The sequence below is a fragment of the Oryza sativa genome, chromosome 2 (genome assembly GCF_034140825.1).
Source record: "Oryza sativa Japonica Group chromosome 2, ASM3414082v1".
In the NCBI taxonomy this organism is placed as follows: Eukaryota; Viridiplantae; Streptophyta; class Magnoliopsida; order Poales; family Poaceae; genus Oryza; species Oryza sativa.
The window spans coordinates 18480502-18498462 of NC_089036.1; the positions used below are offsets into that span (position 1 = coordinate 18480502).

The window sequence follows — 17961 nt, forward strand, 5'->3', positions numbered from 1 at the left end:
GCTCGGCTTTGCCGGCACTGAGCTCCGGCGGTGGCGAAGCAGGGAGGAGGGAGGAGGAGGGGCGGCGGCGGCTAGGGTTTCGTCCCTGAGCCTCCGCGCGAGGGCGACACGATGGCTCTCTCTCTCTCTCAACCTCTGTTAACAGCTTAGCTCTTCTATTCTTAAGCTGGTTATATCTTTTGTAATTCTAGTCTGTTTTATACACAAATTTTTTATCTATTTTTTTATAATATACAACTACTAGGTAACACCTGCTAGTACTTTGATTTTTTTTTAAATAAACAAAAGAAAAAAGAACTCTCCTCAACCTACGTTTTATTATATATCACACACATATATATCTATATCAATAGTTCATAGCATAAATATATATAGAGAAATTTTAAGACCTTAACCGCGACCTACATGTTGCAGGTGACCCTTTAAAGGCCTACTTTAATTTGGTCGAGAATTGTCAGTGATGCTTTCCTGGTTATTTTCGAGCAAAAAATTTCGTACGATTGTTAAATACAGAAACATTTCTTCTCTGCCGCAACTTAACTCGTTGTTTGATTAGTATGAAGGAAGCAACCAACTAATCATGTCCTGCATGCCCCTAGAAATTAAGCTACCTTACGTAAACTAGCTTAGCCAGACGTCAGTGTGGCTAATGGACCACATGAACACGTCCTTGCTCCTTACTAATTGGGAAACTGATTAACTAATTAATCTTCCCAATTCGATACATTAATTTGCTAACTAAGCTCACCTAGATCTCTTCTTGTAGCTAAAAGAAAAGGACACGGAGGCATCAAACCAATGCCTTTCCGACTACTGTTTCGACAGCACGTGCTGTACTACTACTACGTGTGTGATGTGATGTGACGGGCAACAACCTCATGGTTTGGACAAATGCGTTTGCTACTTGCGGGTTGACATTTCTTTACTTGTTATCCATTCCAGGCTTCGCTTTTTTTTTTGTCTCGATGGCTTGCTGATTCACGGCGGTTAATCACGATCGAGCACCCTAATTAAGTACCTGTTCTAAGTATATAGATCCCTTTCTGTGTTAGGCACGACACTCGTTCGATCGTGTGCGATGGAACATAACAATGACAGTTAACTTCATGAATCGCGTGATGGAACATAACAATGACAGTGATACCGCGCGCTGTGGCAGGAGTACTTGTACGATTCTTGCGATAGATAGGTAAGAAGAAATATAAATGGCAATGATTCTTCATTAAAAAGAGATGTGAGGGTACTTAGGGGTAAGATTGGATAAAAATCAAATTAAGGGTACTAGCAGAAATAGTACTCTAGAGATCTTATATTTACAAATAAATTTTAAACACTACATCTTTATATTTGTGGAAAGAGATATTAGCATCATGGCCAAGGGGATCCCTTCGTATATATGGCCAGTTTGTTTAACATGGAATAGTGTAATGGCCAAAAGGGGCCCCTCACATTACCAGATTGCTTAAATAAGTCGGAAAAACCCTGCAGGTCATGGACCATCGCTTCTCCAGCCTAGGCTGGATCTGAGGTCTTGCGGGGAGGTCCTCGGGTCCACCACCTATATGACTTACAAACCTCGAGAACGGTTGAATGTCTAAGACTATTAGAGTCAATCAACTTCGGGTCGAAGGTGTGTCCACAAAGCTCCTCGGAGCAACCATATGTCCCACGCAGTGTAGCATGGGGCCAACTGCCTAACCGTCGGGGACGATGTGGCGCTATTACTAAGGGTTGCTAGGGGATTGCCAGGTGTTCTTTGACTAAAATGAGTCAAGATGAGTAGGTGGGTTATTGCTTTCCAAGGGGCGGCGTGTGTCGGCGTCTAGCAATGGACGGCTCCCGCACTCCAGGTGTCTTACTTTGAGAACCCATTGTCACCTCGGGAAAGGGTATGTGATGTTCTCGCACAAGCAAGATAGATGGGAGTGTATTCTGCTAGATGATATGTTAGCTAAAAGAGCGGTGCACCGACTGCAGAGCTTGTCCATCGTATTAACTCCAAATTCCATTGCATTAATGTAGTAGGATATGGTGTATCCAAAAGTCTCATTTTCACATAGCTTAGATATGCATGACGGACCCGACGTGGCGTCCTGGAAACCATCTACAGCTACAGCAAAACAGGCATGGAGTTCAAAGGTTTTTTTTCCTCTCAGCAGAGAGATGAGAGTCAAAGGGTGTAAAATCCCATCCGATGCTCATTAGGAGGGGTTGGCTTTCCAGAAATCGACTAGTACTATCAAGAGCTCTTAGCTTTGTACGAATTCTTACTTATAGTGATCTAGACAAGAGTAAGGTTGTTATATCCTTCGGAGGCCCGTGAAAGGGCATCTATGCCCCTAGTGGGTTTTGGGCTTTTGGCTAATTGATGGCAAACGATATATTAGTAGGGGATCAGCTCGATGAAGAAGATGATGATGAAGAGGGAGTAAAATATTGTCTCATCGTGATGCAAGGCTATAAGTGATCGAAGATGGCATGATGTAGTAAAGGGTTGGCAAGACTTAGCTACGCAATGGACCATGCATAAGAGAAGGACTCGATGTAGTGGTGAAGGAGCAAGTGCTTGGTGAAATGTCGAAGGACCGGTCAAGGCCATAAGAAGTCACAAGTTGCTAAGGACCAATATTTATTGAAGAAGAAGTGAATGGGATAAGGCTTGGAAGGAAGAAGATAAAGGCTGGTCAGTTTGGGATGGAGTGGATTGTACGGGCAAGCCCATATTCGAGTCAGCCAGAAGATGGAGAAGTGAAGGCCAGACAGTCCAGGAGCGAGCAGACTATCCAAGAGAAGCTTTGTCTGAGACGGGCAGACAAATTGAGTTTAGTAGTGCCAAACAATCAGATAAGGTACCGGATTATTCGGGAATCCATCCCGGTGATGAACTGTCCGACACCTATGGTGGCGGACAATCCACCCCGATGGTGGACTGTCCAACACCTATGGTGGATTGTCCTGCACCATACAGGTTTTGGCAGCTTCTAGCAACAACTAGAAACAACTAGTTGGAGGGGTTAGGGCTATATATACCCAGTGCCGTGGAGTTGTTTTAAGACTTTTGGACCCTCTACTACCTGAGCAAGCCAAGTGCATGTCCAATAGCCTAAGCAGCTAATTGAAGATCCTTTCAAGGATAGTTTAGCCTTGATAGTGAGTTCTTACACATTTAGGCTAGTTGTTCTCCCACCATATCAAGAGTTTGCTATAGCTTGTGTGCTGCTAGAGAAAAAGAGAGGCTTGTGTTTCAAGTTGGAGAACTTGAGCATTTTTAAGAGAAGGGGAAGCCTGCGGTCAACCAAGTGGAGTGTGGTGTGCCCAGGAGAAGTTTGTGAAGGTTATATACATCGCCTCCATAAGAGAAGAGATAATAGTGGAAGCAAAGCATCATCTCGGTGGGTGCTTGGTACAATAAGCTTCATCAGAGGGAAGTTGCTTGGAGTCCAAGCTTGGGACTGAGTGGGTCTCTTGGAGCACAAGCTTGTCTGTGGTGGTTGCTTGAAGAGACCAAGGCACCATCGGAGGTGGTAGCTTGAATAGGAAAAGGGTTGAAAGAGATTTGGCTTTTCGAAGCCCCTCAATGGAGATGTAGGGTTGGCTAGATCCAAATTTTGGTAAACAAATTAGTGCCTCCTAGCTTTTTACTTTGCACTTATGCTTTCATGTTGAACGATTTGGGGATCTTATTTGTTGCATATTTATATCTTATTGATCATCTCCTATTTCTAGTGTGCAAAGTGCTATACCTTGTCATAGGTTTTCAACTAGTTTAAAACTAGTGTGCGAAGTGCTATACCTTATCATAGGTTTTATACTCTCTATACAAAGTCGGATTGTCTTGTTGTGATCACATTGTCGTGCATTTGGTGTTGTCTGACCGTCCGCTCGGTACCGGATTGTCCAGGCCTATACTCTAGTAGGTGAGACTTCCTATTTTCCTCTGCGTTTGATCAGATTGTCCGGCTAATGTCGGATTGTCCAATACTGTGTATTGTCGGACTGTCTGTAGCAGTATCGGATTGTCCCGTTAGTTCTAATTTCCGTTCCTAGTTTTTGTAATTGCATGAAACACCTACCCCCTCCCCCTTAGGTGACATCGACAATCCTCAAAACACATTCACTTGGACTCAAAGGTGTGAACTGCACTTTCAGCACAAACCTATATAGTTGCTTTGTATTTATTACTATCGAGTACTCTAGGGTGCATCAGGTTCACCCAAAACGCTTGGTCGATCTTGGACCCATGGTTTCAAATGTCTACCCAAGCTCATCCCTCCAACGAATAGTAATTACCCCAAGTGCAATCTATTAACTTAATAAAATAATAGAAAAATAAGCCTTCATGTTTAGTCTCCACACCTACAAATTCCCATGTTAATAAGCCACAGATTAATATATGGGTCAAGATTATAATGGTCTATATTAAAAGTGGGCATACTATCTATTATCTATCTCATTTTTATACAAACAAATTATAGAGCCAGATCACATTCTTGCCACTTTGTTGAAGGAAAGGCCGATGCACTAGAACAGTATGGGAGGAAAAAATTCTAGCCAATATTATACCGGTTCAAACTTTTGAAGGTGTTCATAGGTGTAGGTGTGCGTGAGTATTAATAAAAGTGAGTGTGCACACGTTGTAAGTGTGTACATTTTAACTGTGTTTCTTTAAAAGAAAATCTAAATAGGTACTCCCTCCTTCCAAAAATCTGAGACCTATTTCATTCTTTGGTTTCTCTACAAATCTGAGTCATATTTATAGTCACTATGTGCTAAATTAAATTGTTGATTGGAAACCAAGAAGCTATTCTAATACTTATTGGTTGCATGTTCATTGGTTTCGCCATATGTTGAGTGAGTTAATTGCTTCTTGGTTTTGATGAAAAAGAAATAGATCTCAGATTTTTGGAAGGAGAGAGTACTAAGTTGAAGTGTAAATTAAGAAAGAAATTTTCATGTTTCTTGCCTTCGGTGGATATCCATCTTATTATCGGTATCCGTTGAAAACTCCGACGTATTTGTTCCGAGGAAAAAAATATTTGTATTTGTATCTATATTTGCTGTGTTCGGAAGGAGGGCACGCAAAACGATGTTCGCATTAACGTGTGATTAATTAAGTACTAGCTATTTTTTAAAAAAATGAATTAATATGATTTTTTAGCAACTTTTGTATATAAATTTTTTGTAAAAAACACACCGTCTGTTTAGTAGTTTGAAAAACGTACGCGTAGAAAACGAGGGGAGTTGGGAACTCCCAACAAAGAACGCAGACTAAGATTATCCGTTGTCTTTAAGCGAACAAAACCTATCCGTCCCGTTTGTATTTGTTTTATTTTTCTCCCGAGGATTTGCAACAATTCCGTACGTTTTCACCGCTACAAGTGTAGGACGGTGACACGGTATAAATATAAAAGGATCAAAGATTTCTCCCTTCCCCGAAAAAAAAAAAAAGGACCAAAGACTTCAGAACCACAGATTCGTGACGGTCGCCCCGTCCCGTTTCCGCGCAGAAGAAAAACAGCAGAGGCCCCCCGCCCGAATCCTCGCGAGGCGCTTCGCTTCCGCCTGCGCCAAAAGTACGCTTGCTCCTCTCTCTGCTGCCGTGTGCGGTCTGTCTGTCTGTGCCACTCCACGCTACAGGCCAAATATTTACGACCCGTGTGCCGCTTTTCAACCGCTTGGCACTTGGCAGCAGCCAGCTGCTCACTTTGTTTGCCTGAATTTATGACTGCCCCCAAAAACAAAAAAAAAACTTCGTACGCTGACTCGCATCGCAGACCGTAGGGGCGTTACCAGAAAAGCAGGCGGTCACCCCCATCGTTTCTTTCACGGCTTGCCCGCTCGTTTCCTCCAGATTTTTATTTCACTTTTATGATTCCTACCACCCCATTTGCGTGATACGAACCGAACCGACCATCCCATCCTATTTACTACTGCTCCTCGATCAAAGATTGAATGCGTTTCTCAGAATGGAGTTCAAAAACTTGTTTGGTTTTTGTTTCATCGTAGATTTGATGAAAACTTGATTACCGATGTACAAAAACAAGAAGAAACATAATACTCAAAACTAAAAAAAAAGGAAATTAACATAAGAGTTGCTACTAGTTCTCTCTCCCTCTCAAAAAGGCTTGGCTTAACTTAAAACACTAACAAGGAACTAAGTACAGGAAAGTAAATTAATGAGCGATAATCTAAAGACGCAAAGACGGTGGAGCAGAGGAAACACAAGCGAGCATCCCGGAGATGGCGAGCTACGACCACCACACGCTCCCGGACGCGGTGTCGCCGCGGGTCACGGCATCGCCATCTGCGCCGCCGCCGCCGCCGCGGCCCCGACCGCATTGCCGGCGCCGGCGTTGGCGGCGACGAGCCAGTGCGCCATCGGCACGCACGCGCTCTTGTGCGCCACCTTCCAGTGCATCGCCTGGCACGCGCGGGAGCAGTAGATCACCCCGCTGCACACGGAGCACCGCCGGAACTCGTGCTTCCGCGTCTCCGGCCGCCCGCAGGTGGGCTGCGAGCACATCCGGAGCGCCGCGGCGCCGGCGCCGGACGCCAGCGGCCGCGACGCGTACCACCCGGCCAGGAACGCGTTCGCCGCGTGCGCGCGCCGCCCCGCCGCGCCGGCGACGTGGCACCCGTAGTCGCTCAGGAGGCACATGTGCGGGCCCGGCGGCTTGCACTCGCCGCTGCGCCCCAGCGCCGCGGCGAACCTGGCCCCGCCGTTCGCCACCGCGGCGCACAGCTCGCGGAAGTTGGCCTGGATGAGGAGGCGCCGCCCGCCGGAGAGGGAGCGGCGGACGCCGTAGCCGTCCGAGACGCAGTGGCCGAGCTCGCGGAGCGCGTCGGTGTGGCCGCGCGACGCGGCGCGCGCGCACAGCTGGGCACCAGCCTGGAGGTTGCGCCCGTCCTTGGGGAGGCCGCTGCCGTTGAACTGGATGATCGCCATCGAGTAGAGCGCCTCGCCGTGCCCGCGCCGCGCCGCCGCGCCGAGCAGCTCCGCCCCCAGCTTGCGATTCTCGAAGCAGTAGAACATGATCTGCAAGAACAAAACAAGAAAAAGAAAAAAAAAATCAAAGCACGCACTCGAGCAATCGAGAGGTCGCATGTACGTACGCGAGGAACGCAACAAGAAATGGAATGTGTGCAAGCAGCGCGGCGCAACGCACCATGCCGAGAAGGTAGGAGGCTTCGACGTTTCCGGCTTCCGCGCAACGGACGAGGAAGCGGTGCGCGTCGTCGCACCATGCCGCGGCGCGCACGGCGACGGCCGACGGCGAGGCCCGGGCGAGCACCAGCCCGTGCTTCCCCAGCTCCCTGAATCTCCTGCACCTGTAATCCCCGAACAAACTCCGATCAGAAAATCTCAATCCCAATCAATAACCGGCCCGATTCCTCGCAACACACGCGGGAACCAAAACGGAAACTCGGACACGACACGAGACGGCGCGCGGATCCAAACCGAACACGGAACACCCAACGGCGGGGGCCGGGCGCTTACGTGAGCATGGCGGCGGCGAGGTCAGCCGGCGAGCCGGCGGAGGCGGCCACGTCGGCGAGGATGGACACGACCAGCTCGTCGTGCAGCGCGTCGAACGCCCCTATGCCGCCGCCGCCGCCAACGTCCGACGAGCCATCCCCATCCGCCCTCCTCCTCTTCTCGCCGCGGGACACCTCGCCCTCCTCATCCCAGGAGAGGGCACAAGCGCCGGCGCCGCGCTTCGCCACCATGTCCTCCACGTCGTCGAGCTCCTCGCCGCCTCAAGCTAACGGCGACAAAGAGAGAGAGAAAAAAAAAACTTGGAGACGGAGAATGGAGAAGACGAGGTGTGGCCTTTATATATAGGCAATCCGAAGAAGACGAGGAGTGGGACAGTGTTTCGTGGAATTTACGAAACTGCCCCCCCCCCCTCATACGGTCAACGGTGCCGTTGACCGGCCGTTCTGGGGCTCTTCGGGAAGGGTGTATCCGCAATTTCGCAAAAAAGGACCTGATCTCTTTTCCCGTTTCAGTTTCCTTCCTTCTTTACCTGCTGCCTTTCTTATACTACGTGCTTCCAAGCCAGCTTTATTTGGAGCTAATTCATTATGCCAGCTATTCTGGTGATCTATTTTCACCTCTAATCTTGGGCTGTAACCAACCGTGCACACATTTTTCCAATTTAATGTTTTCGAATTTGGCAAGTAAAAATAAACCCAGATTTGGTCGCAGTTAATTGGACGGAAGGTGATGCAGCGTATCATATATCGCTTAAATGTATAGGATATATGTGCTTATTTTGGGTGCAGTGCAATTTTAGGTGCCCTTCATTTGTATCCTTAAGATTGCACAATGCATATCTGAGTTAATGAATTTTGCAGGTGCTAGCTGTATTTCTATGAAAGGTGAAATTAGTGAATTTTTATACTGTCTGTAAATATTGACGGTTGTATCATCTAAACTTCTAGGAATAAACCAAATTTTTCCTCGCTATATGTTTTCATTCACCAAAGATGGAAGTATTAGAGATCAATATATCCTTTAAGCTAATTAAAACATACTACAAATGACCTCTTTTTTCTATCCTAGGCAGTTTCCTTGACACTGAATTCCAGAAACCTTCTTCCTCATAGTGTGTTTGGCTTTTCACATATTATATGAGGTGGTTAATTTGTTGCTAAAGATATATTAATTTTTTTATAGGTTCACTTGGAAATCATCTTTACAGTTTATAAACAGAAGACACGTGACCAAAGTAAAGGGAAATAAATTTAGGGATAAGATTTTTATACTTCTTCTTTGGGTCCAAAAGCCTAGTCTTAGATAGTAAGCTAATTAATGCATACCAATGAACTTCTTCTTTTAACCTAGACGGTTTCCTTGCATTAAATTCCATGAACCCTCTACCTCATATGTGTTTAGCTTTACACATTATATATGATGTTTAATTTGTTTCTTAAGCTACATTTATTTAAATTTAATGCTAAGAATTTTGAAAGTACCCATAATTTGTTAGGATCATGCATAGTGAAGGTAATTTCAGAGTCAGAAACCTTGTCATCAACTTACGATCAATCCCGGTATCATTTCTCACGCGTGGTGTCCGTGTGCGTCTTCCCTTTAATCGATAGGAAATTAAATCATGTCAATTTTTAGTGTGTAGTCATTTGTAATTAACCTAAAATGGGTACTATTAGTTAATTTGTTTTACTTTGTCTAAGTAATTGTCCAAAAATTTTGTGATCTTACTTATTACACCTACTAAAATTAGTCATGGCCTTTAACGCCATTTTCAGTAAAAATCACGATAAAAAATAAATCTATTATATTTGTAAATTAATTCTAATTAAGCAAAAAGAAGTGCATTGAAATGTGTATGCTGAAAATTCATGGGTTTTATAAGCATACATTTATTCAACATTTCTCATGCTTCTTTGAAAATCTATACACTATCATTTTATCACAGGGAGAAAAAAAAATTAACCTCACATGATAACCAGAAGAGGAGAGGGCTCATCCATCTACGCGTGGGCTAAAACAAAACCAAGAGAAAACGTGAGGTGAAAGTGAGTTGGCAGTTACAATTGCAGGGACAGGGAGTTTTGCCCGATAAATATTGGATTTATTTGGACCTGGCTAAACCACGGTTAATGGTAACTACTATAAAACTGATCCAACTGGATTAGACATAACTGACATATGACCCAGCTCGAGAAAGCTATGGACGAGAGAACAGCTACCAGGTCAATCGGTAACGTACACTAGATAATCTTGCACATGCTCATTTCGTTTATCCTTTTTCATATTTTGCGAGGATGTTTCGTTTTGTTTATCTTGAATGCTACCTTCCCGCTTAAGCAGTTTACAAACTTAGCTTAGTTGTCCTCCATGCTGATCCATATCTGAAACAACCCAAAAGACTATTTCTTCATAAATGAAGGACGGAAGCTTCCTCAAGTTCTATTTGCAGTAGTGTATATGCATCGACGTACATTATATTGTATTGGTGCAGCTTATTGTACTTATATCTTGCTAAAATTTTACAATCATCATTGGTGTTCTTTTCTCCTGAAGATAAAGATTAAGTTTTTTACGCAAAACGAGGTGGTATTAACGTATGATTGATTAGTTTTAATTATTACAAACTTGAAAAATAGATTAATATGATATTTTAGAACAACTTTTATATAGAAAGTTTTCACACGAAACTCACCGTTTAGCAGTTTGAAAAGCGTGCCATGAAAAACTTAATCTTGATCCAACTCTTACTGGAGCGATGTCTCGAAGTGCTTCAGGGGGTGTTTAAATCCAAGGGTATAAAGTTTTGGCGTGTCACATCGGATATTATATAGGGTGTTGCATGAGGTGTTCGGGCACTAATTAAAAAACTAATTACAGAATCCGTCGATAAACCGAGAGATAAATTTTTTAAGCCTAATTAATCTGTCATTAACAAATGTTTACTGTAGCACCACATTGTCAAATCATGGAGCAATTAGGCTTAAAAGATTTGTCTCGTAAATTAGTCGCAATCTATGCAATTAGTTAATTGTTTAATTAGCCTATATTTAATACTTCTTGCAGATGTTTAAACGTATGTGACATGATGTAAAATTTTAGGGTGGAATCTAAACACCCCCTCGATTTGTTTTTGAAGTCGCGAAATTTTACAAGTCTGCACCATATAAATAGTGGAAATGATTCACTAAAAATTGGGGTTAAGGAAGTGATCCACGCATCTTGCTTGACACGTACTATCCCTTCTAGTTGGTTATAAAATGTGAAATGCTATGAAGACGCTATTGAACTTTGGACATATCACTTTACCAATTCGTGTTACTAAAAAGACTATATATGTAAGTCCTCTCTCCGGTTTCATATAAAACCATTAACTTTTGAAAATACATTTAACCGATCATCTTATTAAAAAATTAATACAAATATGTAAAAAAAATGTAAACCATATTTAAAATACCTCTAATGATAAATCAAGTTATAACAAAAATAAATGATAATTAAATATTTTTCAATAAATGGATGGTCAAACATAAATCTAAAACAACAGTTAATTATTAAAAACTGAAGGGACTATAATTTATTTTGTTACAAATTATTTTATCGGTAATGGTAATTTAAGCTTTTTATATATTTGTACTAATTTGTATTAATAAGATGGAAAATGAAATATCATGTTCATAAATTAACAGCGTTATATATTCCCTTAAAAATAGTGTCATGTTTTTTTTATTAAAGAGGGAATTGAATTTAGCAACTGTCTGCATATATATCACTATTTTCACTGTGCTTGTTATTAGGCTTTAGAGCATCACTAAGAGATTACGTATAATCCCCCTCAAAAAAAATATTTTTGTTTTCCTAAACTGAAAATAGGAAACACAATAACTCATCTCTCCAAGAGAAAACCTAAATTTTATAAAAAAACAAAAAAGTGGACCTTCTATTAAACTAACAAAATTTTTGTTTTCCTCCGTCAGTGCGCACTACCTCCTGGCGCTCCCATGAAAGCCGTGCCGATCTCCCACACGTGTGAAGGAGATGAGGAAGGTGGGAGCAGCGAGATTGGGAATGAATAAGCGAGGGCACCGCTTTCTCCCGCATATCAACAAGCGAATATTTCGAGAAAGGAAATTCCAAAAATCATGCAAGGGAGTAGGGGATCTGTTGGAGTACTTTTGGTGATGCTATTAGTTCTAGCGGCACAACTGCTGCAGCTTCGATAGTTTTACATCACTATTTCAAAATTTTTCATATAAAATCTCCCAGTTATTTTAAAACAGTAACATAGTGAAAATTTTACCCTTCAATTAAACTCTTCATTCGTGTCCAATGTTACGACTTGACATTTGTTTTTTTTAAAAAAAATGGTTGGAAAAAGTGTGTGCCTCTAGCATTGGATTTGAACGTTCACGAAAGAACATCATTCGAAGCGATCGATAGAAGGCAGAAAGCAATTAGGCTATATCTTGGCCTCTCGCGCTGTGCCCATTGTGTTTAATTAATAACTAACTACTTTCACTTGGCTTGGTTGCTAAGGTAGGTAACTCTCGTGATCAGTTGATTGATTGGTACTAGAATAAAAAATAGGGTTTGTTCTTGACGACGGTCGTCGTCTCATTTCACGCTATCAGACGGTACTGGAAGGCGAATATATATTCACCGGTATGAGCAATGCACATGCATGGACCATGGAGATGTTTTTGCATGTGCAAATTTCCTTTACTGAGTTGCAACGGATTTAAGCTCATTGAACATCGAAGCTGATGTGTGCTTTTGATGTTTGTAATCTACTCCCTCCACTTTATATTATAACTTTTTCCTAAGTTATAAGTTTAACCGAGTTTATAGAAAAAATAGTGACTTTTGTAACACCAAATTAGTTCCATCAAATCTAACCCAAATATGTTGTAATTTGTTTGGTATTAAAAACTTTACTATATTTTTCTAGTGAAACATAAAAAAAATGACTTAGAAAAAAGTCAATGACTTATAATATGAAACTGAAGGAGAATTATGTAATGTATTTGTTGTATTATTTTGCAAGGAATATATCTATTTACTGTCATGTAATGTAACTTAAACAAGAGAAAATGGGCACGGTGCTTGTTTATATATATAAAAACTAATAGTCTAAATTGTAGTATATACACGATTAATTATTACATGTCCAAATCATGACCCATTTGTTGAAGCTACATATATATCCTAGTTGTACCTGTTCATTTATGATTTGTTTTCATCCAAAATATTATAATTTCTTCGTTAAGGAACAAAAAAAAATCAAAGTACATTCCTAAGCTGCTTTTCCCAATGCTGAAAACAAATTACCAATACACTCCACAGCTACTGGTGTTCGATAAAAAAATGTTTCATGAATTTGAGGGCAAAGAGACACCACCTCCGCATTCAGTGATTCAGTGCAAAGATATCATAGCAAGTTCAATAGTATAGCCCACTACTAGCTCCAATTCATCTATAGCCGATCTAATAGCTAATTCATATAATAGTAGCTTACTATACTATTAATATATGGTCCCACCTGTCATATACACATTGCGTCTTGGAGTCCGTGCTATAGCTAGCTACAAATCTGTAGCCCGCTGCTCTTCTTTCTCATCGTCTATCCCATTAAAATATGTTTATAGCTGGCTAATACCTGCTCTCACCAAACAAACGGTTGTAGTAGCACTAGCATGAAGTCTGACAGACAGAGTGCCAGTGAAGGCAAGCAAATTCAGCAAAGTGGGATCAGAATATCTGTTTTTAAAATGTGTTCCATGTACTGAATTCATTCTCTTGGGATCAATATCATAACTAACCCTGATCAGAGAGCAGCCAGGGAATTAGCCGAAATTCCCTTGTTAATTAACTACTCTGATCCCACGCACGTATGCTGCTCGGGATAAGCAAGTATGTGCACACGCCACATTCCAAGAGAGTAGTTAGCTAGTACTATAGCTTAGCTTGTTCCTCTGGATCATCTCATATCCTTGTGCATGTATGTGTCTTCCCTACTCAACTAATCCTCAAAACCGATGCTTTGCTTAAATAGTTAATTAATTAATTAATCGGACTTCAGCTTGCCGCTGCCACTGGGTGTGTGTGTTTGGTTTAATTACTGCATAGGGATTAGCGGGAAGTGAAGTGCAACAGAATTAACGAGAGGGGTTTGTTGCTTGACGCTGTTGCCTGTGTCTCCTCCCCTGCCTGCACATGATCCCGTACCTGCAGGGGCTCGCCCAGCACAGTGGCGCACCAATCATCGATGCTGCTCTCTCGCAGACTCCCTGCCCTATCCAACGCTCCAATGACGAGGGTTGCAAATGTAAAATTAAAGTGACTTTGATTCTTATTCTACGATGAACAATTGGCATATAAGATGATTAGTTTTGATATTTAAAGATTATCAGCAAAGTGGTTTTGAAGATAATTGGATTTGCAGGTGATCAGGGACTGCTGCTGAATGTTTGGTCGGGTCTGACCGGACAAGAGCTGCCGGTCAAACCGGCGTGTATCGAGCGGTCAGATCGGCAAAGTGGTTTTGGAGATAATTGGATTTGCAGGTGAACATAGACTACTGCTGAATGTTTGGTCCGGTCTGACAGGGCAAAAGCTACCGGTCAGACCAGCGTGTATCGAGCAGTCAGACCGGCTAGCCTATGGTCTGACCGGCTGATTCTGTGTCGGTTTCGGTTTCGGGTTGGTTTGTTGGATATCCGTGGATAATTCATGTTTATGACTTCAAGATAGATACTATGCGTATGTAATACTGCTATGTGCTAACAATGAGTCAAGTTGGTAAGAACTTGTACTTGGATATGGTTTCTTGGTTGATGCATGTATAGATGATTTTGATGCCTCGAGAGATTGTTGCCGGTGATGGATCGGGAGTCAACTTGGGAGAAGATGACGTCCGGACGATCAGGATATCATGCGGATGCTTAGGCTAAAGATCAAATGCACATGGTTGGTGAAGATTCCATATGGCATACGATGGAGATATTGTGTGTGTATGGGATGTGGAGTCGAATTTAGAGAGAGCCCAAATTTGGTAGAATTGGAGTTTGTAAAGTTTGTTTCTTGTACGGGAAGGTTAATTTCCTAGGGGGATTAGGACTTCTTATACAAGTTTGGTTCGTGGCTTTAGACTGCCTACCTCAGGTATAAATAGAGAGGGAGGGTGTGGCCTCCCTGTATCGTTTTTAGAGAGAGTTGAGTTGAGAGAATAGTTAGGGTTTCGAGTTTAGTCGAGATTTTCGTGAGGAGTGCTGTTGTTGCACTTTGTATACACAGTGAGAAGTAATAAAGTTGCAATTTACTTTGAGAGATCTTCGATTTGTGTTTGCTCGGGTTCCACGGTCAGACCGACGGCATCGGACCGGTCAGACCAGTGGGGTAAAGGCGGTTAGATTGTGTCACACCCTGAAGTTCTTCTCCCAAGACTAAATTAAATTTATAAATGGTCTCAAGAAAATACCGGTGTAAAAGCAAGAGTGAAACCCTAATTAATTAATGTAAATAATAATTGGAATTGGCATGTGGAATTTTTCTTGAGTTCTACATGTCGAAATATGCTAACAAGATTTTTAGTGGAATTTTCAGAGCTCTAGAAATAATTTTAACCAATTAAAAAGGAGCACAAGCAAATATTTAAATCCATGGAAATTCTTTTCCCTTTTTCTTTTTCCTTTTTCCCTCCTTTTTCCCCTAATGGGCCGCCGGCCCATTTCCATCTCTCTCCCGCGCCCTTGCTGGGCCGGCCGAATGCCCGCTAAGCCCAGCTAAGCCCGCGCCCCCTCCTCTCTCTCCCGGGGTCGCCGACAGGTGGGGGCCACCTGTCGGGCCCATCCCCAACCTCCAGCTGGCGCCGCCGCATCCCGCAACCGCCGCCCCACTCGCTCTCTCACCTCCCGGGCCACATCGCCCACGTCGCCGCCTTCCCCCGCGTTCCCCGCGCCCACTCCCTCTCTCTCCCGCCCGCGCCCACGCTCGAGACGGCCGGGATTCGAATTTCGAATCCCGCCTCTCTCTCCTCCCCACCTCTCCCCACTCCGCCGGCGAAATCGCGGCCATCCCGGCCACGATCGACCCTTGTGAGCCTATATAAAGCACCCCCGTTTCCTCCTCTCTCATTTTCGTTTTGCAATCACCCGCTCCCGTGCTCTCTTAAGCCCTAGTGTCGTCGCCCACCTCTCCGCCGCCTCCGCCGTTGCTCTGGCCGCCACTAGCTGCCGCGCCAAGCCGCGCCGTCGACGCCGTCGCGTTCGCCGTCGAGCGGGCCACCTCGTCCACCCCTCCCCCGTCGGATTTCGCCGCCGGAACCCACTCCGCACCGTGCGGATGATTAGAAGATATAAAATAAAGTCTGCCTTAGCCCCGACCACGACTTGGGATCCAGGCTCATCTTAGTCCTTATAATTTTACATTCTTTTGCAAAGAAGAGCGTCGAAACATACTAGATATATAAAATATCGCTTTATCAAAGACATCTTCAAGAAGCTCGTCTAAGAACAATTGCCATAAAATGCGCAGGGGTGTGACCTCAGGACCAGCTTGGGTGAGGGGTGTGCTCAGCGGGATGCTGTGAAGCAGTCCCCTCAGCCATAAATGAAACAGGTTTACGCGTTGTTGGTATTTCTTAACGACATTACTAGAAATATAATTCACAGCAATGGCGCAGAAATACTCCTGGTATATTATGGTTACAGAGTTCATCCGCAAGCGCACGGATATACCATTGTAGCATTTCACCCCGAGAGTATTCCAAGGGTACTATATTTATTTAATCCCGTGGGAAGATCATAGTAGAGAGAATTGTACTAATAGTTTATATGTTACTTGTAATAATCATGTCTAAGCAGGGGTTAATATAATCTATAGGGTAGAGTGACACACAAGCATAGAACTACTCATTCTCATACTAAATTATCTAAGCTAAGTGGAAAAAAATATAAAAGAATATATTCCTATACTTCTAGTATACATAGTATACATACATTCTAGTTATAAGATTAACTAGCTAATACCCTCTTTCCGATGCCCTCCTAGTACTTCGAGAAGCCACCTCTGGCTGCCGAGTTCCTTACCATAGCCCGTCATGACAATACAACCGGGGCTAAATACGGAGGAGTATCCCCCAGGAAATTAACTTAGGACTATATACACGCGTGGAGGAATACTCGTACCGAGCTGTCACCATCAGCGGCCCACCTTTCATCCGCAGCATATAACCCCAAATAATGATACCCAATAATCTAGACACCATACCTAAACTACCAGATACTACTCTAATATCATCGTCATGACATAGAGTAATTGCAATAGCAAACATTATACTCGTACCTATGCATCTCCCAGATAAGCTAGCAGTATAATCAGTATAACATGAACATATAGTAAAGTTGTCATTCATATACTCGGAAAGTATTTCAATACTAGAAATGCATAAAGAATAGTATTCTAAATAAAGTACAAAGCTTACAAAAGAGAAGAGGATAGCTACTAGAGCCATACCCGAACTCTTCCGAAGGCTTTCGGACTCTGATTTCTATTCTATTCCTACTCCACTAGCTTGAGACTACTAAACTAAACTTGAGAGAATATGAGAGAGCTCTTGCTTGAAGTGTGTGTTGAAATGGAGAGAGTGAGCTCCTTATATAGCCTCCCAATGACGGTTTGTGACAGTTGGAATGGTCTTGAGAGAATATGAGAGAGCTCTTGTTTGAAGTGTGTGTTGAAATGGAAAGAGTGAGCTCCTTATATAGCCTCCCAATGACAGTTGTGACAGTTGGAATGGTTGGAAATACCCTCCAACCGTCATTGGGAGCTAATCCAAGCCGTCCAGGCAAAGCCCTGGATCAAACGGCTGCGAGGGGGGTTCGGTCGAACCATGGGCTAGGCCATCCTGGCCTAACTTCGGCAGGTGGCTCCCTTTGTTGCTCCTCTCCGTAGACTTGTGAATTTTGGCCCAGTTCATCGTGTCAATTCTGAGTTCTTGGCCCATTCATGTATAAGTCTGATCCTCGACATCGTCCGATTAATTGATCATCTGATTTGATGTCGATTCTCCTCCACTTTATGGTTATTTTCAGCAAAAGGTTAGTAAACCTAATACTAGTGGAATATTATTATTCTAACTTAAATATGCATTGCAAGTATAACTAGTTCTTCTCTATTTTGGTAATATTGACGGTTGAAACTGATCACTAACGGCCGTCAACACGCGTCCAGTCCGGAGCCGAAAAGACGTGGACAAGACGCCAACGCTGACTCATTAGGATCGGTGGCATCCTGGACGTGTGTCGCACATGCCGTGCGCTACCTGAAGTAGCCAAACGGGCGGAAACGGAACCGTGGCACTGTTTTAAGCAGGCTCGGTCTCACCAAGCCCACCACTCCCCACATGGAGGGTTAGCTAGCGTGACCCAACTGTCTCGAACAGAAGCCCGGGTGCCCGGGGCAATATA

General features: G+C 43.3%; 1 protein-coding gene across 1 annotated transcript; it reads right to left on the reverse strand.

The window, feature by feature from the left end:
- Positions 1-5967: 5967 nt before the first annotated feature.
- On the reverse strand, positions 5968-8197 carry LOC4329437 (F-box protein At5g50450). The gene is made up of 3 exons (XM_015769292.3): positions 7499-8197; positions 7167-7329; positions 5968-7036 (listed from the first exon to the last, which is right to left on the reverse strand). The coding sequence occupies exons 1-3, from the start codon at positions 7726-7728 to the stop codon at positions 6290-6292; spliced, it is 1140 nt and encodes a 379-aa protein (XP_015624778.1). The 5' UTR covers positions 7729-8197; the 3' UTR covers positions 5968-6289.
- Between the last annotated feature and the right edge of the window lie 9764 nt (positions 8198-17961).